Consider the following 17,134-nt stretch of genomic DNA (forward strand, 5'->3'; position numbering starts at 1 on the left):
GTATTCCTTGCATTCCAATTTACATTCAGCTGGAAAAGACAAAGTGAGGCCAATTTTAAAGCTGGAGAAACAAACCAACCAACCCACAACAATAAATAACTCTGCATCTAGAATCTCCAACGTTGCCATCAAAAGCAAAGCCCAGAGCTTTATATAGCTGTTAAAATATGAGTGCTGCCATACAGCAGTGGCTCAGAGACGTTCTGAAGAGCAAAGCCTCATGGTGAGCCTAGACATCACTTTGCCAGAAAACATCATTTCCAACACCAAAACTCATGAATGCTCATGCTGATCATCTACAAATTTCTGACATACAGTAGACAAAAGTTACAATATTGAATGAATCCCAACCAGCTTATTTTTATTTCCTTTCCTAAGCGTAGGAAAAATGCAGATAGGAGAGCATTCACAGAGGCAATTAGATTGTAATTGCCTCTATTGGAGAGTTCATTTATGAAAGCTTTCTGGAAAGAGCAGTGACAAATGCAGAGTCCCCCATCTACACCACAGAGTTCTGAGGATCATCTTCACAAAGGAGATGGCTTCTCCATGCCTTCAAAACAGCCTTCAAATTCACTGCAATCAAAGACTCGTTTGCTCTCAAAGGAATGAAGCAATTCACTAACTATATACTCTCCTTAAGGAACATTTTCCATAGAAAGTCATCTTCACACGAGTTTCAAATCCTGCTAAAAGAGCGTTAACAAAACTGACTCCTTTGACTGATTGGATTTACTAGCGCAAGTGGGAAAGGAAGACACAAAATCATATTATACTGAAGGTTTTATTGATGGCTAAAATGCTGTCACTTACATCAGGCAGACACTTTAATCCTTATCTAGTAGGACCAACCAAATGCCTTTTAAAGATTTACTTCTGTTAGCCTTAATGTTGCCAAATACATACAGTGGTCACAACTTTTGGGCTCCAGCAAATGACAGCACTCTAGCCGTTGAGCTTATTATCTGCTTTATTATACAGCAAAGAGTGATCTGAGAATTTATCACTTTTAGTGGTTACACATTCTTAAAAACTGTTGCATTGGAAAAACCCATTTTCTTACTTCTGTGCAATTATGTACAGTATAAAACAAAACCTAAGGTTTGCATTAAAAATGTTTATGATTTGACCATATTCAGGAGACATCAGATTTCATCAAGTGTGCCAATTTTCTGAGATGAGAGTCCAATTCCAAATTACTTCAACTGACACTGCAGCACGGCACTTACCAAAGCATGGAAAATATATTCCAAGGATCACATTTAGCTTTACCTTATGACTGTGTGGACAAATCTAATCTCACTGTGCATCCCACACAATCAGATTTGTGTGCATCAGCTCATCATCTTGGTGAGCTTTGCATTACAGAAGCACTTAAATGAACTTTATTTCTTTAAACGAATCTTGATGTCTCAATATTTACATAAGTATATATGATATTATTCACATTAGTGAAAGAAAAAACAGCTGGGAAGGAAAGGAACGTGCAAATAAAATGGCAAAGAACACACTGAAAAAAAAACAAGTCACAGTAGAGCTGGGACAGCGTACACAGAGCCCAAAGGGAAAAGTACAGCTCAGAACAGTGGTGACACAGCCTTTCACCTCCAAACCACGTCTTTACCACCAGCTCTACAGCGAACATTGTGGCAACTGCTGCTCCTGTGCTGGTGGATTCCTGCAGGGATGAAACACAGGCTCTGCAGAGGAATTTCCTCCTCTTTTCTAAGTGACAAACAGTAGAAAAAATGATAGAAAGTACAGAAAAGATGTGCAAGAACAGAGCGAAAACCTCTACTCACTCTGCTCCCAAGTCATCAAAACAGACACTTCTGTTAAAAACAGACGACTACAAAAAAATACCCTCTTCCAAGTTATTCCTCTCCACGCTGGTTTCCTATAGGAAATTAACTACAAGCAATAAAATTCTATTTAACAACAAAATGCTTCATGGATTTCTGGAACAAAGCACTAGCAACAGGTACAAAACACATACAGGCCATCATCTACATTTTCCCCCATTACATTAATTAAAATGAAAACAGATGCGATGATATAAAAGAAGTGGTGTGCTCCCCAAATAAAAGGTTTCTGATACAACCTGGAAATACCCTCTATTAGCATTCTTTTTTTTTTTTCTCCTTCTTTTTTTACAAAGAATAACCAGTGCATTGTTCTCCATGCTCCAGGACAGCAAGAAAACTAATGCTGTATGAGCGAGAAACTGCCAGCCAGGCAGACACCCAAAGAGAAGGAGGTTAAAGGGGACTGAGCACATTACTGTAGTTCACTCTCTCCTTCCCATCTCCCCTTGAAACGTCACTTCTAAACATCACAAGAAACTGAAATGGAATTTTTAAAATTCCTGGAAGTTATTTTAAGTGAACTGAAATTATTATGGTTGTTCATAAAGTGAATGCTTGTTTTCAATCCATATTTTTAAAAATTTTCTATTTTTCATAATTCTAATAACACTGCCATTCCCATCCTTTCCTATTTAGTTCTCAAGTGTAGCAATCCGAAGAACAAAGTTTAGCAGGTGATGAAGAACAGTACTGACACCAAAGAGAAGCTGTAGCAAAGAGCATTCCGTGGTTACTGCTAGTTGCATGACTGTAAATACAATGACACATCTGCCCCCTCAGGAGTGTCAGTAAACTTTCATACATACGTGCATATCCATGCTTTAAATCCTAAGATCACAGGGAGTCAAAAATAAATAAAAGCATGGCTGGAATCACTTAAGAGCTCTTCTTCAGACCTCAGTTTTTTAAGTTCCCTGTAATTGAATGTCACAAATACTTCAGATAACTGAAAGAAAGCAAGACGTGATTTATCAAGTCGACTGGTCTAACCCAGTGCTAACAAAGCCATATAATTTGACAGTGGCTTTCATTATTATCAGGTCCACTGCAAAACGAAATAAGCAAAGATATGAAGTCGCATACTGAATGCTTTCCTAGGGAAAGAAAATCAATCACTTGGGAAATCAGTTTCATCTAATAACACAGCCACTGGGGACGTGCTAGCAGCCAGAGTGCTGCTTTCCAAGGAAACCACATTACTGTATTATGCCATGATCTTTATTGGTTAATCTCTTATTCTGTAATTTAGCACACGTAACGTTCCATTACAGTATTTACTAAGCACATACACAGTAAACAACATGGCTCTAAAATCTAGAAGTGCCACTCAATAAATGTCCCGTAGATGGACTCTATGGTAAACTCAGCTACTTCTGGAGCAAAGCAAGGGTCTTGCAGAAAACCCAGCTCACCAAATCTTTTCAGATCCACGCTCAGTAGAGGCATATAAAAAAGCAACCACCTGCACATTTATCCTCTCCATGAACCACACATGCTCCACATACATGCAGCCAAAGAGAAGGCTGACAGCTCAACCTGTTTGCTGGGATCACGCAACCCAAAAAAAGACAAAAAGGAAGAAATGAAATTTATTAGAAAACACACTGAAAAAGCACAGATTTGCTGACTCCCTGCTCTTCTGTTGTAGACAGAACATGTGACTGAAAGCTCTCGAAAAAGCCAGAAAAAAATCACAGCACAAGTGTGTTGTCGCATTAAAATCGCTTCCTCTTGATAATTTCTGGTTTCCAGCTGATAGGATGAGTTTCTTCAGTCTAAAAGGGAAGAACAGAACCTCCATAAGGATTTTTATTTTTTATTTTAACTCAAGACTGATCTGTAATTAGAGGTTAGTCTAATATTCTACTTACTCTAAATGCAAGAAGTTTGCCTGGGACAATTTTTAACCCATATCATATACAGAAATACAATATACAGAATGTAATCTTCTTGCTAATACATGTTTTAATGATTACAATAAAAAAATCCCTTAGCACCTTCAGAACACAAAGCACATTATTGTTTTGGGTAGTTTTGTCCAAATTTAATGGTACATGATTTGTGCAGAAGAGCTGATGCACATGCAACTTCTTTGCTCTACAGCAGTCGATAAGAAGTTAGGAGGAAGCTGCTGTCCTCTTTAGATTCATGCACACACATTATTTTCAAATACGAATAGAGCAGATTCCACAGGGTGTACACATGTTCCTTGTTGATGTGCCTAAAATTTATTTCAAATCTGGTGATTTCATGAAAAGACATAAAAGAGACACTCTGACGTACCGCAGTATCATCTTCTTTATACACTTTTATGGTCTTATCAGCTTCAGCAGTTAGCAACCTGCTTTCAGACTGGTCAAAAACACAAGCAAATATTCCCGATTCGCTGTCCAGAGAGCCTGGCTGTACAGCTGCATGTACTCTTTGGAAATTGTATCCAGTTCTCCAGTCCCAAAGATGCATAGTGCCATTATCAGCTAAAAACAAACCAAAGCAAACATAATTAGCATTTCCCCCAGTTCATTTCTGCCATTTTTCTAAAAACAGCCTTGTGAACAAGTTTCCACAGCCACTTCTCATACTGTTTGTTTCATAGTCTCTTCACTGCAGGTGTCTGAGCAACTCCATACCATTCTTGTAGCAGAGCTCTTGAGTCCACAACTGAAAGGCAACATTCCAAGCACAGCAGGGAAACAGAATCGTCTGAGTTGAAAGGGACCTATGAAGGCCATCTAGCCAAGCTCCCCTGCAAAGAACAAGGCACCTACAGCTAGATCAGGCTGCTCAGAGCCTGTCCAGCCTTGAATGGAAAGGGCATCCACCACATTCTTGGCAAACTGCTCCAGTGCCTCACCACCCATATTGTATCAAATTTCTCCCTTATATCCTATCAAAAGCTCCCCCCTTTCACTTTGAAACCATTTCCCCTTGTCCTACCACAACAAAATCAGCTGGAGAGTCTGTCCCTTTTTATAGCTTCCCTTAAGACACTGGAAGGCCACTCACAGGTGACCCCAAAGCCTTCTCTTCTCCATGCTGAACAGCCCCAGTTCTCTCAGCCTGGCCTCACAGGAGAGGTGAGGTGTTCCACCCCTTGGATCATTTCTGTGGCCCTCTTCTGGATGTGCTCCAACAGGTCCACATCTCTCCTGCACTGAGGACTTCACACGTGCACGCAGTACTCCAAGTGAGGTCTCACCAGTGCAGAGCAGAGGGGCAGGATTACCTCCCTGGACCTGCTGGCCACAATTCTTTGGATGCAACCCAGGATAGAGTTGGCTTTCTGGGCTGCAAGGGCAAGTTACATCATATAAGGTTTCCTGTTTTCCTTAGCTAAGAAGGAAGACTGATCTTGTTTAAGCAGGCTGGTGAGGCTTCCTCAGAATCTCATCCCGTTTTGAATCAAATAGCCCACAAGGCAGTACGTTGCTTTGGAAGCAAAGAAAGGACTGGTATTCTGAACATTAAGTTCTGTGCTCAGTAGCTCCATTAAAATTGAGGCATCATGCCTCCAAGGAAATTACAGACATTAAGGAACCTGTTAATGAGACATACACCTATCAGTTGTAGAGGATCTACTTCAAATATCACTCCAAACTACTGCTGCTGCAACAGCTAGTGGCAGCAGGATATTCAATCTGAAATCTGTATTTGGCAGGATACTCTTAAAGCAATTTTTTTTTCAATTAAGAAGCAATTTTACCCCAACAGTAATTTAGCCAAACCAAATCTAAACCTCTCCTTTCTCCACAGCTGCCAGCTCAACAAGAAATCTGTATATTTCAAGAGGGTGTTTTCAAGGTAAGACACTTCAAGATAACCTCAACTTATTTTAAGTCAGCCCAAACTTCTATAAGGTTGCTGTAAGTAGCATGGAGATGTAGAAGGGGATGAGAATTATATTCAAATTTTAATTTTTAAAAGAATCACAGATAATCACTAAAATAACAGCGTTTGTTTGTTCGTTTAGCATGAAGAAGTAATAGGTTTTTTGAAAGCCTCAACAGCATTAAAGTCTACAAGGACCTTTTAGAAATGCCTTCAAAATAACACAGAACTAAGTATGAGATCAGTCCAGTATTTGGTAGAAGTTTGTGCTCTCACTGTGAATGCACCAGTTGTCAAATAGATCCCTGACAGCATTTTAAAACCAAGAGTGCCCTTGACACGCAGTTAAAAACATAGCCACGGTAGGCTGGCAATATAATTAGCTCCCTTTCACAACTCCTACTTAATGCATTTCCATTTCACTCCCCAGCTCCAGACTATATGACACACTGCATCAAATGGGGTCAAACCCAGTTGGAAGCACTGAGCTCCAACTGAGCTGCTCCGAGAACAGTTGCTTCTCTTCAGAATCTGCTTCTGAGAAACCCCATGAAACCTGTCTTAAACTGAAAAGTTAATTGAGTCTTCTTTACAACCAAAAGATCAGACAAACAAAACCAAGAGGTAAAAGCTCAGGTCCTGCCAGTCATTTGGAGCAATACATTATCACTTTCTAATCTACTTTAAAACAACCAACCAAAGGTATGCACACAACTCAAGGATGTGCTCAGATTTAAGGAGCACAACAAGCTTTCTACATCCTCCATCCATTCTCACTGCACCAACACGCCACTAACGGAGCAGCCAACGTGACACGTGTCCCAATTAGATCCCAATTTCCGGTCTTCTGAGGGGATATTAAACAATTTACCTGCTGTAGGAAACCTGCTTTGGCAGGGGGGTTGGACACGATGATCTCTGGAGGTCCCTTCCAACCCCTACAATTCTGTGATTCTGTGATTCTGTAATTCAAACTCACGAGATCACATAGGATGGACTCTGCAGACTTGTGCATTTCAGATTGCTTTCAAACACATTTTTGGGCATGCAGCACCAAAAAATATAAGGGATTCTACTTTGTTCAAAATGAAGATGTAGGCTATAGCAGGTTCATAAGCCCAAGAGAGCTAAGGGGTCCTGACCTTAAGATCCTTCAGTCACACATACATTTTCAGAAGCAAGTGGGAAGGAATACAAATGTGCAGTTTCTTATTTACCTCCTGAGACCAAAACTCCATCTGAATTTACAGTCAGTGTGTTGATAATGGCATTGTGACCAGAGAGGTTCTGAATGAAGTTTCCATCTGGGAATTTCCACTGCTTAATGTTATCTGGAGAACCAGATGCAAATGTGTAACTGAAAGAAAATAAGCACAGCATACTGAAGATAGATAAGGGGCTATTGAAGATTTCTTTGGACAGCATGAAAGCTAATATTTTTGTTTGTTGTTATTCTGAGAAATTCAGTAGAAGGGCATCATCAGCAAAGGAATCAGAGGGGAAAACAGGTTTTGGTTTTCAAACCCACACAAGCAAGGACAAAGCACTGCAAAAAAAGTGAATTCTATGCAGATTTGTTTTCTCCATTGTCTTAATGGTAATTTATCTGAAGAAACTTGGGATGCACCAAAACAGAGTTATCTTAACCTAAGCATTACAAACCACACCTGCTTCAAAGATTAAATACCCACAAGAAGGTTTTGGTTTTTTTTTTTAAGGCTACTTAGATTGAAACATCTTGAGCTATGAAGCACATATTACAAAACAAATCACTCTGTATTTATCACCACCTCTTTCAGCAATATTTACACCTATGAAATTTTACAAAAATGTGTCTCCTTCTGCTAATAATCATTCAGTTACATACATCATTATTAGCTTTATCATGCCCAGCATTGCTCATTTTTCAAGGAACATGGCAAAGTACATGCATAAGAAATTCTGTGCACTGTAATATATTCTGAGTAGGAGAACCAATTCCTGGGAAGCCAGGAGCAGTAAAGGTGCTACACAAATAGCTTACCGAGATATACATTTTTAAACATTATATGTTTTTTAAACATTATATTATATCCCTGTTTTTTGTTTGTTTCTCATTATTATGCCCTGCTTCTCCTGATCAGGGCTCACACTGGCCTTCCAGCACCACACCATGAATTATGAGAGGGTAGAAGAACAAAGAAAACTTACTGTCTTGGATGTAGTATTACTGCTCTTACAGATTTCTTATGGTTTGTTAAAGTAACACGAGTTTTCCCTGCCACTAAATCCCAAAGCCGTATGGTAGTATCATGGCTGCCTGCAATGAAATAAAAAAACCCCACTATTTATTCTATTTTTATTATTGTGCTCATAAAACAGACAAAACTTCATATGTGAAAAATATAAAATCATTGATGTTTCTGTTAGGAAATTATGGCATTAATTCCATTTCAGAAAAGAAAGGCACTGAGTTGTGATAGCTTTTTACACAGCTTGAAATTCGAAGAGAAGCATGTAGTTCAGCAGGGCATTATTTTCAAAGCCAGATAACCTACTGCCCTTTGTTCCTCTCCAAAGCTGTGGCAGAGCAGGCCCTGGATGCCAGCCCATCCAAACACAGGCCCTGATCTTCTCCAAACGCCTTTGGGGACAGAGCTCAGGGCAAGGAATTTACCTTCCATCCTTTCAGTATCTGAGAAATCCCCTGCTTATGGATCCCTGCTGCTGTAGCTCCAATTTTGACATAATGGAAAAGATGCACTTTTTATGAACTATGGCATGGGAAATGCAGAAAGACATTCAAACAATACATAGCCATACTTCCTTATGTCACACTATTGATGCTACAATTAACCACTGCACAGCCCATCTTGAAAAGAAAGTGAATGAGAAATGAATTTAATAAACAAACAAAGAGAAAAGGCTTGAACCTCACAGAAATACAAGACAAACACAGCTAAGATTGGGTTTATTACTTATGATATTTGCAAAATCATGTCCACTCTACCTGTAACAACTTGTGGTTCTGCAGCTTGGCACTTCACTGTTGCCACAGCATTTGTGTGTCCTGAGAGCGTGTGCACACTAGCTTTTGTCCTCACATCCCAAATCTGTGAAACCACAGTAAAAAAAAAAAAAGAAGAAAATAGGCAAGAAGGGTGTGTATGTTATCAATTCTAGACACTGTAATGGATGATGCTAACTCCTTGCCATACGTTTAGGTATCTAAATTGTTTTGTTCACGAGATGAACTGCCCCAGTGGGTAAATTTCGAGGGGAGAAGTGTGCTGATCTTTAAATCTCTGGATAAGCACATAAATCACACAGAGTAATCCTGTACATTTAGGGAGCCTATCTAATAAATTAAGGAATAATTTGGAGTACAATTTTTGGGGTACAATTGAAGGCTTAGTTTTTTCATCTACAAAGGAAGACAAAGTTGACATGAACTGTCACATACTCCTTTTAGTACGTGTTCTCAGCCCCTGCTAACTAGCCCCTTCTACAAATGGAAGGTGCTCCAACACACAGTTATACTTACTCGTGCTGTTGAATCTCTGCTACACGTCACCAGGACATCTATTGTTGGGTGCAAGTCTAAGCCATAGACAGCACTTAAATGACCATGGTAATGTCTGATAACCTAAACGAATAAAAAACATGCATGCTTTAACCAAACATTTAAAACAGTATTTCAAACGCTTTTATTTTTACATTTGCCACTACCAATTAATTGCAATGTCAGAAACTACAGCTTACCTTATTGTACTCAAGATCCCAGCATTTCACTTGTTTGTCTTCTCCACAGGAAAAGAGGTAAGGACTCCTTGCACTTACTATCACACCTCGTACAGTGCTAATGTGCCCCGTCAAAGACAATTTCAACTTGCCACTAGCAAGGTCCCAAATCTGCACCAAAATAGGTAGTTTGAGGTAGACAATTAGAAGCTACAGAGCAATAGCGTGGGCAAACAGTCCAGGTAAGATGCAGTAAGGTCAATTAACATTAAAAATCACTGTAACCAAAACATTTGCTCTCCAGCTGCTAACATACAACAAATGAAATCTCAAGTATTAGTGATACTCCACAAATTTTCTTCCATTTCTGATTCTGAAGTAAAAGAAAAATATTTTGCAGCTCTGTACACAGCATTCTGTCTATGCCAACCGAGACCTTTTTTTTCCCAAGGGTTATAGAAGTTTTTAAATATTGAAAAACTAAAACCTCCAAAGCTTCCTTTGCTAGTAACTCCATCCAGCCTCTTACCTTAATAGTTCTGTCAGCAGAGCCAGTAACAAACCACTGATTTCCTGGTTCTACTGCAATGCATCTCACCCAGCCCAAGTGACCGCTGATAACCTTCAGAAAAAGAAAAGAATTCCTAAATCTGAAACAATAGCCACATATCACACAGCACAGCTCCCATTCCAACACTGGAATCTGTTAGAATTAGCTAAGAAACACATGCTCTGCAAAAACAAAGAAACAAACTAAAAAACCAACCAAATCTCAAACTAGATTTGAAGAGAGCATTATTTTTCTTTCTACTTCAGTTAAATGATGGGACCACTGGAAATTTACATGCCCTACATCACACTTGGGAAACTTGCAATAGGGAAAGTCTCTGCTCCTACAAAGAAGTTTCTACAACCATAACACGATGCTTCAACACGCAGTTCTGCAGACTGCACTGAAGTGTAATTTCTCTGTTTCCATATAGAGGTGTTCTCACACTGTTGTATGCAGAATCAACACATACTCCTTTGTGTTCAAGTGTTTCCAGGGAAAACTGCTTTTCACAATTAGCTTTGTATTTACCTGACACTACAGCATTCTGAAGATTTTTCTGAAGCTCTGTTTACACAGAGAATTATATTTAGATGAACAGTGCTCAAACAAAACCCTAATGGAACTTAATTCATACATTTTCACATTGGTGTTCACAATGTAAGTTTGCAACTTACTCTGTACAGTTTCCAAGGTGGATGCCACTGAGGCTTGGGCATGGTTGGAGCCTTCTTTGGTACTAATGCAGAATTTTTGGTTCCACCAGCTTCCATCATAGCCTGTAAACAAAAAATTACACCTTTCAAGTAAGGTAAATATTTCATAACTTACCTCTTCAAGTAAAATTAAAAACTTTCTTGCCCTGACATCTCAACACCAATGAAGTTTAGCTAGCAAGGAGATCTCCACACAGTACAGAAATGAAACCAAAGAGCACCTGCCAATATTTCACATTAGACATGCAACAAACTCACCACAGACATCCCAGGAGGCTGTGAGCGCTCAGATATCCCAGCATGTCTGTAAATCTCTCCCACACCAGCAGCTGTCCGATTCGCATCCAACCTACATTGAATGAGAACAGTCAACTGACCGAAATCAGCTCTGTATTTTAAGAAGTGAGAAGATATCACAGAGCAGTGTCTAACTGCGTCCTGAACATCTCCAAGGATGGAGGCTGCACAACCTCTCTGGGCAGCCTGCTCCAGTGTCTGATCAATTCAACATGCAACAAGTACCTGCAAACCAAGCTCCTCTTTCTGTCTGCTATTTGATCTAAATTCCTCATTTTCCCCCCTCCTGTCCATTGCCTCTAGAGACAGCCAAGAAAAAACACTGCTACACCAAGGTGATGCCTGACCACCTTAAAATCAGATCGCAGAATGCCTTCAGTTGGAAGAGATCTTGAAGGCCAGCTAGTTCCAACCCCCTGTCACGGGCAGGGTTGCCAACCACTCGATCAGCTTTTCAGATATTTTACAAAGCTGAATACTCAAAGTACTTTGTTCTGCCTTGTAATTCTTGTAGATTATGCAAACATGAATGAAGTACTGCAGCAGCACCTGGACTGAGAAGCGGGAAGAGATACAGCTAAGGACTGAGCTGCAGATTCACTAGGCATCCTCTGGATCTTAGTATCTGCTGTCAGAGCCACACCTAGAAAAAACAACACAGCAAAAGCAAAGACAACCATTAAAAAGAAAACTCAGGAACAGGTGTTACATAACACATTTACTCACACACACCCCTGTGTACAAGGACATATCGTTCACTTGTAATGTTAAACACCATCATTCAATGCTATTCTTGGAGTCAAATCTACAGCAATTTTTATTCTGGTCCAAATCCATTCCATCGTGATTCTACTACCTCCAGAAGCACACAGTTTCTGGAGTAGAAAATAGTATGATTCTGTCATCAGAAATGAAACAAACAAACAAGCAATAGCTATGCTTTTTATCCAGCCTCAACCATTGTGAACTCCAAACACACAGAAACAATATTTTGACAAGTATTTGCTGTCTTGCCCTTTCAGCACTATTTATTACTATACATTCTCTACATAACTGCAGATATCCTGGGGCAGTGAAAGGTTTACTCCTAATGAGGAGAGCATTTAATCTCTCCTAAGAAGAGTAGATTAATTTAGGAAAATCAAACTAACAAACAAACAAAAAAAAACAAGCAAACACCCAAAACCATTTTTCAAAGTGTATCTTTGGTGTAGACTGGAGAGTTTATTCTACTTTCAGTCCTCTGTTTCTTTCCCTAGCCAATGTTCTGGCAGTTGACAACAAAGATAATATTCCTGTCAGATGCCAAGGCAAAAACAAGAAACAGCAACAAAAAACATTTCAGTTTCACCTTGACATATCTGATTCAAACACAGAATTTTACTCACCAGGCCCAGGTGGGTATGGATGCGTGCCAGTTATCACATACTCCAGTTCTTCTCCTAAAGATCAACAAAATAATGCATTCAAACACAATTGAGTACAACAGAGTTGGTGATGCAAAGCAGCAGAAGCAATCATTTCTATTGTAATACACTTACAAACCTCTTATTGACACTGATTTTAGTTGTTGTAGTTATCTCAGATTTCCAGAGCTCAGCCTTTTAAAAATGGTCGCACCATTTGTTACCAACAGGAACAATCTCTCTCCCATGAGAAAGATGCTCATGCTGTCAAAGATGCCTTCTGAAGTAGATGCAAGAAGAGCCAACTACACAAGCAGTATGATTGTCCAACACAAGCTACTCAAGGCCAATAAATGTGCCTGACATTGGAAAAGAAAAATGCAAGCAAAAGTTTGTTTCCTTAAATATTTTCCAGCCCCTCAATGTTTTTCAGTCACAGAATATCTTCAAACAGACGTGTTTTGTAAGATAAATCCTCAGCTAAAATAAAAAGTCATTGGACATGCTTTAGAAGTTTCTATACAGATCAGCCCAATGCACCCCTATTTCATATAACCTAACCAAAGAGTTTTCTAACTAATGATTTTTCTGTTCTAATAGTTGCACAGCTGAGGAAGTCTGAACAAATTATACAAAAAAACAAAACTAAACAACAAAATGACACATCCTCAACCATTATCAGCCTTCTAATACCCAAATACAGCACACACCAGCATTACCTTAAAACACACTTGTTTTACTAATCAGTTAAGTCTCCTACTATTTCCTCGTGGAAACAAACTTTCTCCTCATTCTGAATCACTTAACTCTTGTGACTCTCGCAAGGAAAACACCAGTTATTTTTATTTCCTTCTACATCCAACAGATTAACAACGTGAAACTGTGACAAAGCAAAGAACAAACACACTGCTAGGATTAACAAACCTTCATTTCCGGAATACTGTTTATGTCCATACGGATCCCCAGTAGCTGGGCCTCCTTTCTCTCTCATGTTTTCTTTAAGTGTAGGCATGTGCAACACTGAGCCGTACTCAGTACGCAGCTTCACTGCCATCTTTACTTTGTGGCTGTTGGAAGAACAGAGCACAATCCTGATCAAACCCTGATTTTTGACTGCTATGAAGTTTTGAAATATTTTAAAAACAGGAGACACCTAATACAGCTAACATTGCAATCTTTCTGTTGTTTTTTTTTTTTTTAATTCCCTTAACTGCTAATTGCACTAAACATCTGAACTCCTGCTTGGATAGACCATCACTAACAAAATACAACTCAGCCACAGTACTCACCTTTCATCATCTAATGGCACAGGCTTGGCATTATCAGCTACAAACATATCATGGGTTCTCTTCAAAGACCTGAACACAAGTGTGTGCACAGAGTGCTTCTGGACTTCCTAAAATAAAGCATATTTAAATAAATTTAGCCGTGCTTAAATGAAAAACTGAAATCTGAAAAATAAATTGAGTAGCAATTTCAGACTTACATATGATATAACTCTATGTCAAAGAAAACACTGCTGCTCTGACAAACCAAAAATTTAAGTCTATTTGTTAGTTGTTTTAATTCAACATCTACTCAAAATAAAACTAGCTATTAACTTACACAGAATATTTACTTAGCATCACATAACTATAGTTTTAATTCCTACCTTCCTCCCAGGGCACAAAAAAATAAATAAATCTAAACAGAGTATGAGCCTCTTTGTTCAGTACACAAAACTGAAACTCCTTGTACTTGTTCTGCACGTCACAAATAGCAGCAACAGACTGTAAGCCACATTAACAACTTCTGGCTCCAGAATCATTCAGCTGCCCAGCCTCCACACTCCATACACTGGGGTTTCCTCCACTGAGCTCTGCTTTCCTGCCCCGAACTCTGTTTGCCCACTCATCGACCCATTCTGCCACACTTTACATTCCCCTATCGCAGCAGGCCTGCACGAAGCTTTTTGCTCAGAAAGGTGCTGCAAACTCTAGATACCAAATCAAGAAAAAAACATCTGTAGTAGGGCTAGGAAGCTAGGAATTCCACGCGACTGAAAAAAGCAGCAGGAATTATAGTAGCAAACGACTGCTTATCGCAACAGGAGCAGTAGGTAACGCAATACCTCCACAACAGGAGCTAAACACAGATAGCTTTGGACAGCGATGACACTCTGTAAAAAGACTATTACACGGGGCAGCTGCTGGGCATCTTGTCCTGCCAACAGCATTTCAGTAACAGAAAAACAGAGCTGACACAGGCCTTCGAGCCCGCTACTCCGCGCCGCTGCCAGGAGACCGGCGAAAGGCCCCGCCGGCCTCCCGCGAGCAGCAGGAGCGGCCCGGGCAGGCAGAGGCACGGCGGCGGACCATCCCCACGGCGACGCGGCGTGAGGGACCGCCAGGGGCCCGCCTCCCATACCGCGAACCCCCACCCGCCCTCACCTCCACCATGGCGCCGTCGCTCCTCGCTCCCCTCTCCCCGCCGACAGCTATGGAGGCACTTCCGGCGCCTGCCGTACCTCACCGGAAGTGACGCCAGAGGAGGCGCCGAGCTGCGCGCCCCGAGGCGCCGTGGGGGTTGGAGCCCCGCGCGGCCTGCAGCCGGGGGTCTGCAACGCCAGAGGGCGATGTTGCGCTTGAGGAGGAATCCCGGGCGCGCGGTGGGCGGGGACGTGTGCTGAGTGCGTCTGCCCACGTCACGTGACCCCGTTCGCTTTTTTTTTTTTCTTTTTTTTTTTCTTTTTTTTTTTCTTTTTTTGTTTTTTAACGTAGCCTTGGCGCTTTGCGTTCTGTCGTTTAGCTGAAATGAATCAGGCCCATTTTTAATGCATCTTTAAAGGAAAACCTGCCTTGGAATACAGACCTTTGTAGCAATCCGGGAAAAGAATAATCTGTATTTGGTAAGGAAACTTCACGTACGTATGCTCTTCACTACTGCATCGTTAGGTTTTACAAGGCCCTGTAGTTACTCTCTGTTTCGATAAGTGAGGATTCCCTTCAGGTGCTTATTAGGGATGGAGTCATATCCCTTGATGTCCTTGCAACGCTTTAAAACATCAAAGGTCAAATTTATCTGTGCTACATGTATATATTATTTCATCTCCTAGCAGGTTAATTCCAAGCAGTCATTAAACCACGCTGGCAGTATTCACTAACTTATTCATTGTCCTTTTCAAATCCAGTGTGATGTGTTCTACTTGATGTGTTCTTGCGTGTCAGCTCTAGCTGTAATTCGAGGAAGAACAAGCCGTGTCATTTTTTACCCTAATGGAAAGATAAAATGTGCATTGCATACACTTCAGTGTTGTCTTAATGACCAAAATAGATGCCCCCCCCCCCATACATGTTTACAAATTTGCTTACTTCCAGAATGTGAACATAACGTTAATTCTCGTTTACGAGAAGCCTTTGAAATAATTTGTTACCAGTAAAGGGAAGGAAAGAGGACACCTGAGAAGAACATCTAATTCTAGAGTACTCCTGTCACAGTATGACATGTACAATACCAGTGTGTTCAAAGGACATTTCTAAATCAACTGCTAACAACTGGATTCCTTTCAAAATTACATTTACTGATAGCAGTCCAAGAAGGCTCTATTCCCCCTCACCAAAACTACCTCTGGAACATATTCAGGCTGGAGGAGCCAACATACAAGGATGGGGTTTGTGTAAAGAGCATTGCACCACGGGCAGATGATTTGGCAAAGCAAACATGAGAGGCAGCACACAAAATTTCATTCCTAAAAACACACACATACACCTCTGCCAGTAAGTAGCTCTCCAGGACAAAAGCAGTGTACAAAGAGATGTCCTGGAACACCATCGGGTCAGTGCTTTCTTTTTGTAGATCCTCATAGCAGATTTGCTGTAGTATCACCACTATGTGAGTTCAGGAAGAACTTCTCATTAACCGTGTGAGCTGGGGAGGAAGTGAAGAAAACACATGGAAAAAGGTGTTCTATTTGGAGAGAAAGCCTCCTTGACACCATTTTTAGAAGAAAAATCCATGTTCTTGGTTGTTCATAAGGCTTTATCCAGTCCTCATACAGTGTCAGCCTAGCTGTAATGGTTGCAAGCATCAAAGCCTTGGCACAATAGGCATATGGCTCATTCATTGTGGTTCCTGGTAATTGCCTTGGTAGGCACAGCTGGCTAACCTTCTTTGGGAAGCCAATGAAAGTACTGGAGTGGGGAGAGTCAAAGGCTGAATTTCATAGGGGAAATCCTATCAGAAGGCAGATGAAGCTGGGGGATTCCCAGGCCAAACACGCTCGTCATGGATGCAGCCACCTTTGGCCACCACAGACCAAAGATCATTGAGTGCCTGAAAAAGGACACCTACAGTTGCTGCAGAATATGGTGGTGGTTTCAGAATAGATTCAAGACGAATATTGTTAAGATTCATATGGACCAAGGAAGGATAATTTAAAGGCAAGTTCCTTGTTCAGGGCTAGTGGGACCCCAGGTTAGATCTCCACTGTTCCCCTACCTGTAAGCCTTGGGCAAGAGGCTCGCATCACTGTGCCTCTGCCTTACACATGAAATGGTGGTGACTGAACTTTCTGCCAGGTATGGTGTGATGAAAATTGCATTTAAGGTTGAGAAATGCCCAGAAACAGTAATAATGATGGGTAAACAGTGTCTTGACTGGCACTTGACTGGCTTTTATACGTACGTATAAATAACATGCTAATGACAACAGTTTTGGCCAGAGACAGGTTCCCTTAGTTTGTGTTCTTCCAAATCTAACAGAGTTAGAGATGTT

At 40.6% G+C, this 17,134-nt stretch overlaps 1 protein-coding gene across 1 annotated transcript; it reads right to left on the bottom strand.

The window, feature by feature from the left end:
* Positions 1-3,440: 3,440 nt before the first annotated feature.
* Positions 3,441-14,887, bottom strand: PLRG1 (pleiotropic regulator 1). Its single transcript, XM_042871640.1, has 15 exons — positions 14,812-14,887; positions 13,672-13,778; positions 13,307-13,449; positions 12,365-12,418; positions 11,526-11,619; positions 10,938-11,028; positions 10,641-10,742; positions 9,943-10,035; positions 9,435-9,584; positions 9,217-9,318; positions 8,683-8,785; positions 7,884-7,992; positions 6,911-7,050; positions 4,149-4,342; positions 3,441-3,640 (listed from the first exon to the last, which is right to left on the bottom strand). Exons 1-15 carry the CDS (start codon positions 14,818-14,820, stop codon positions 3,581-3,583), a joined length of 1,551 nt encoding a protein of 516 aa, XP_042727574.1. The 5' UTR covers positions 14,821-14,887; the 3' UTR covers positions 3,441-3,580.
* Between the last annotated feature and the right edge of the window lie 2,247 nt (positions 14,888-17,134).

Source organism: Lagopus leucura, unplaced genomic scaffold (assembly GCF_019238085.1).
Source record: "Lagopus leucura isolate 7727_CA_CO unplaced genomic scaffold, USGS_WTPT01 Super-Scaffold_100004, whole genome shotgun sequence".
Taxonomy (NCBI): Eukaryota; Metazoa; Chordata; class Aves; order Galliformes; family Phasianidae; genus Lagopus; species Lagopus leucura.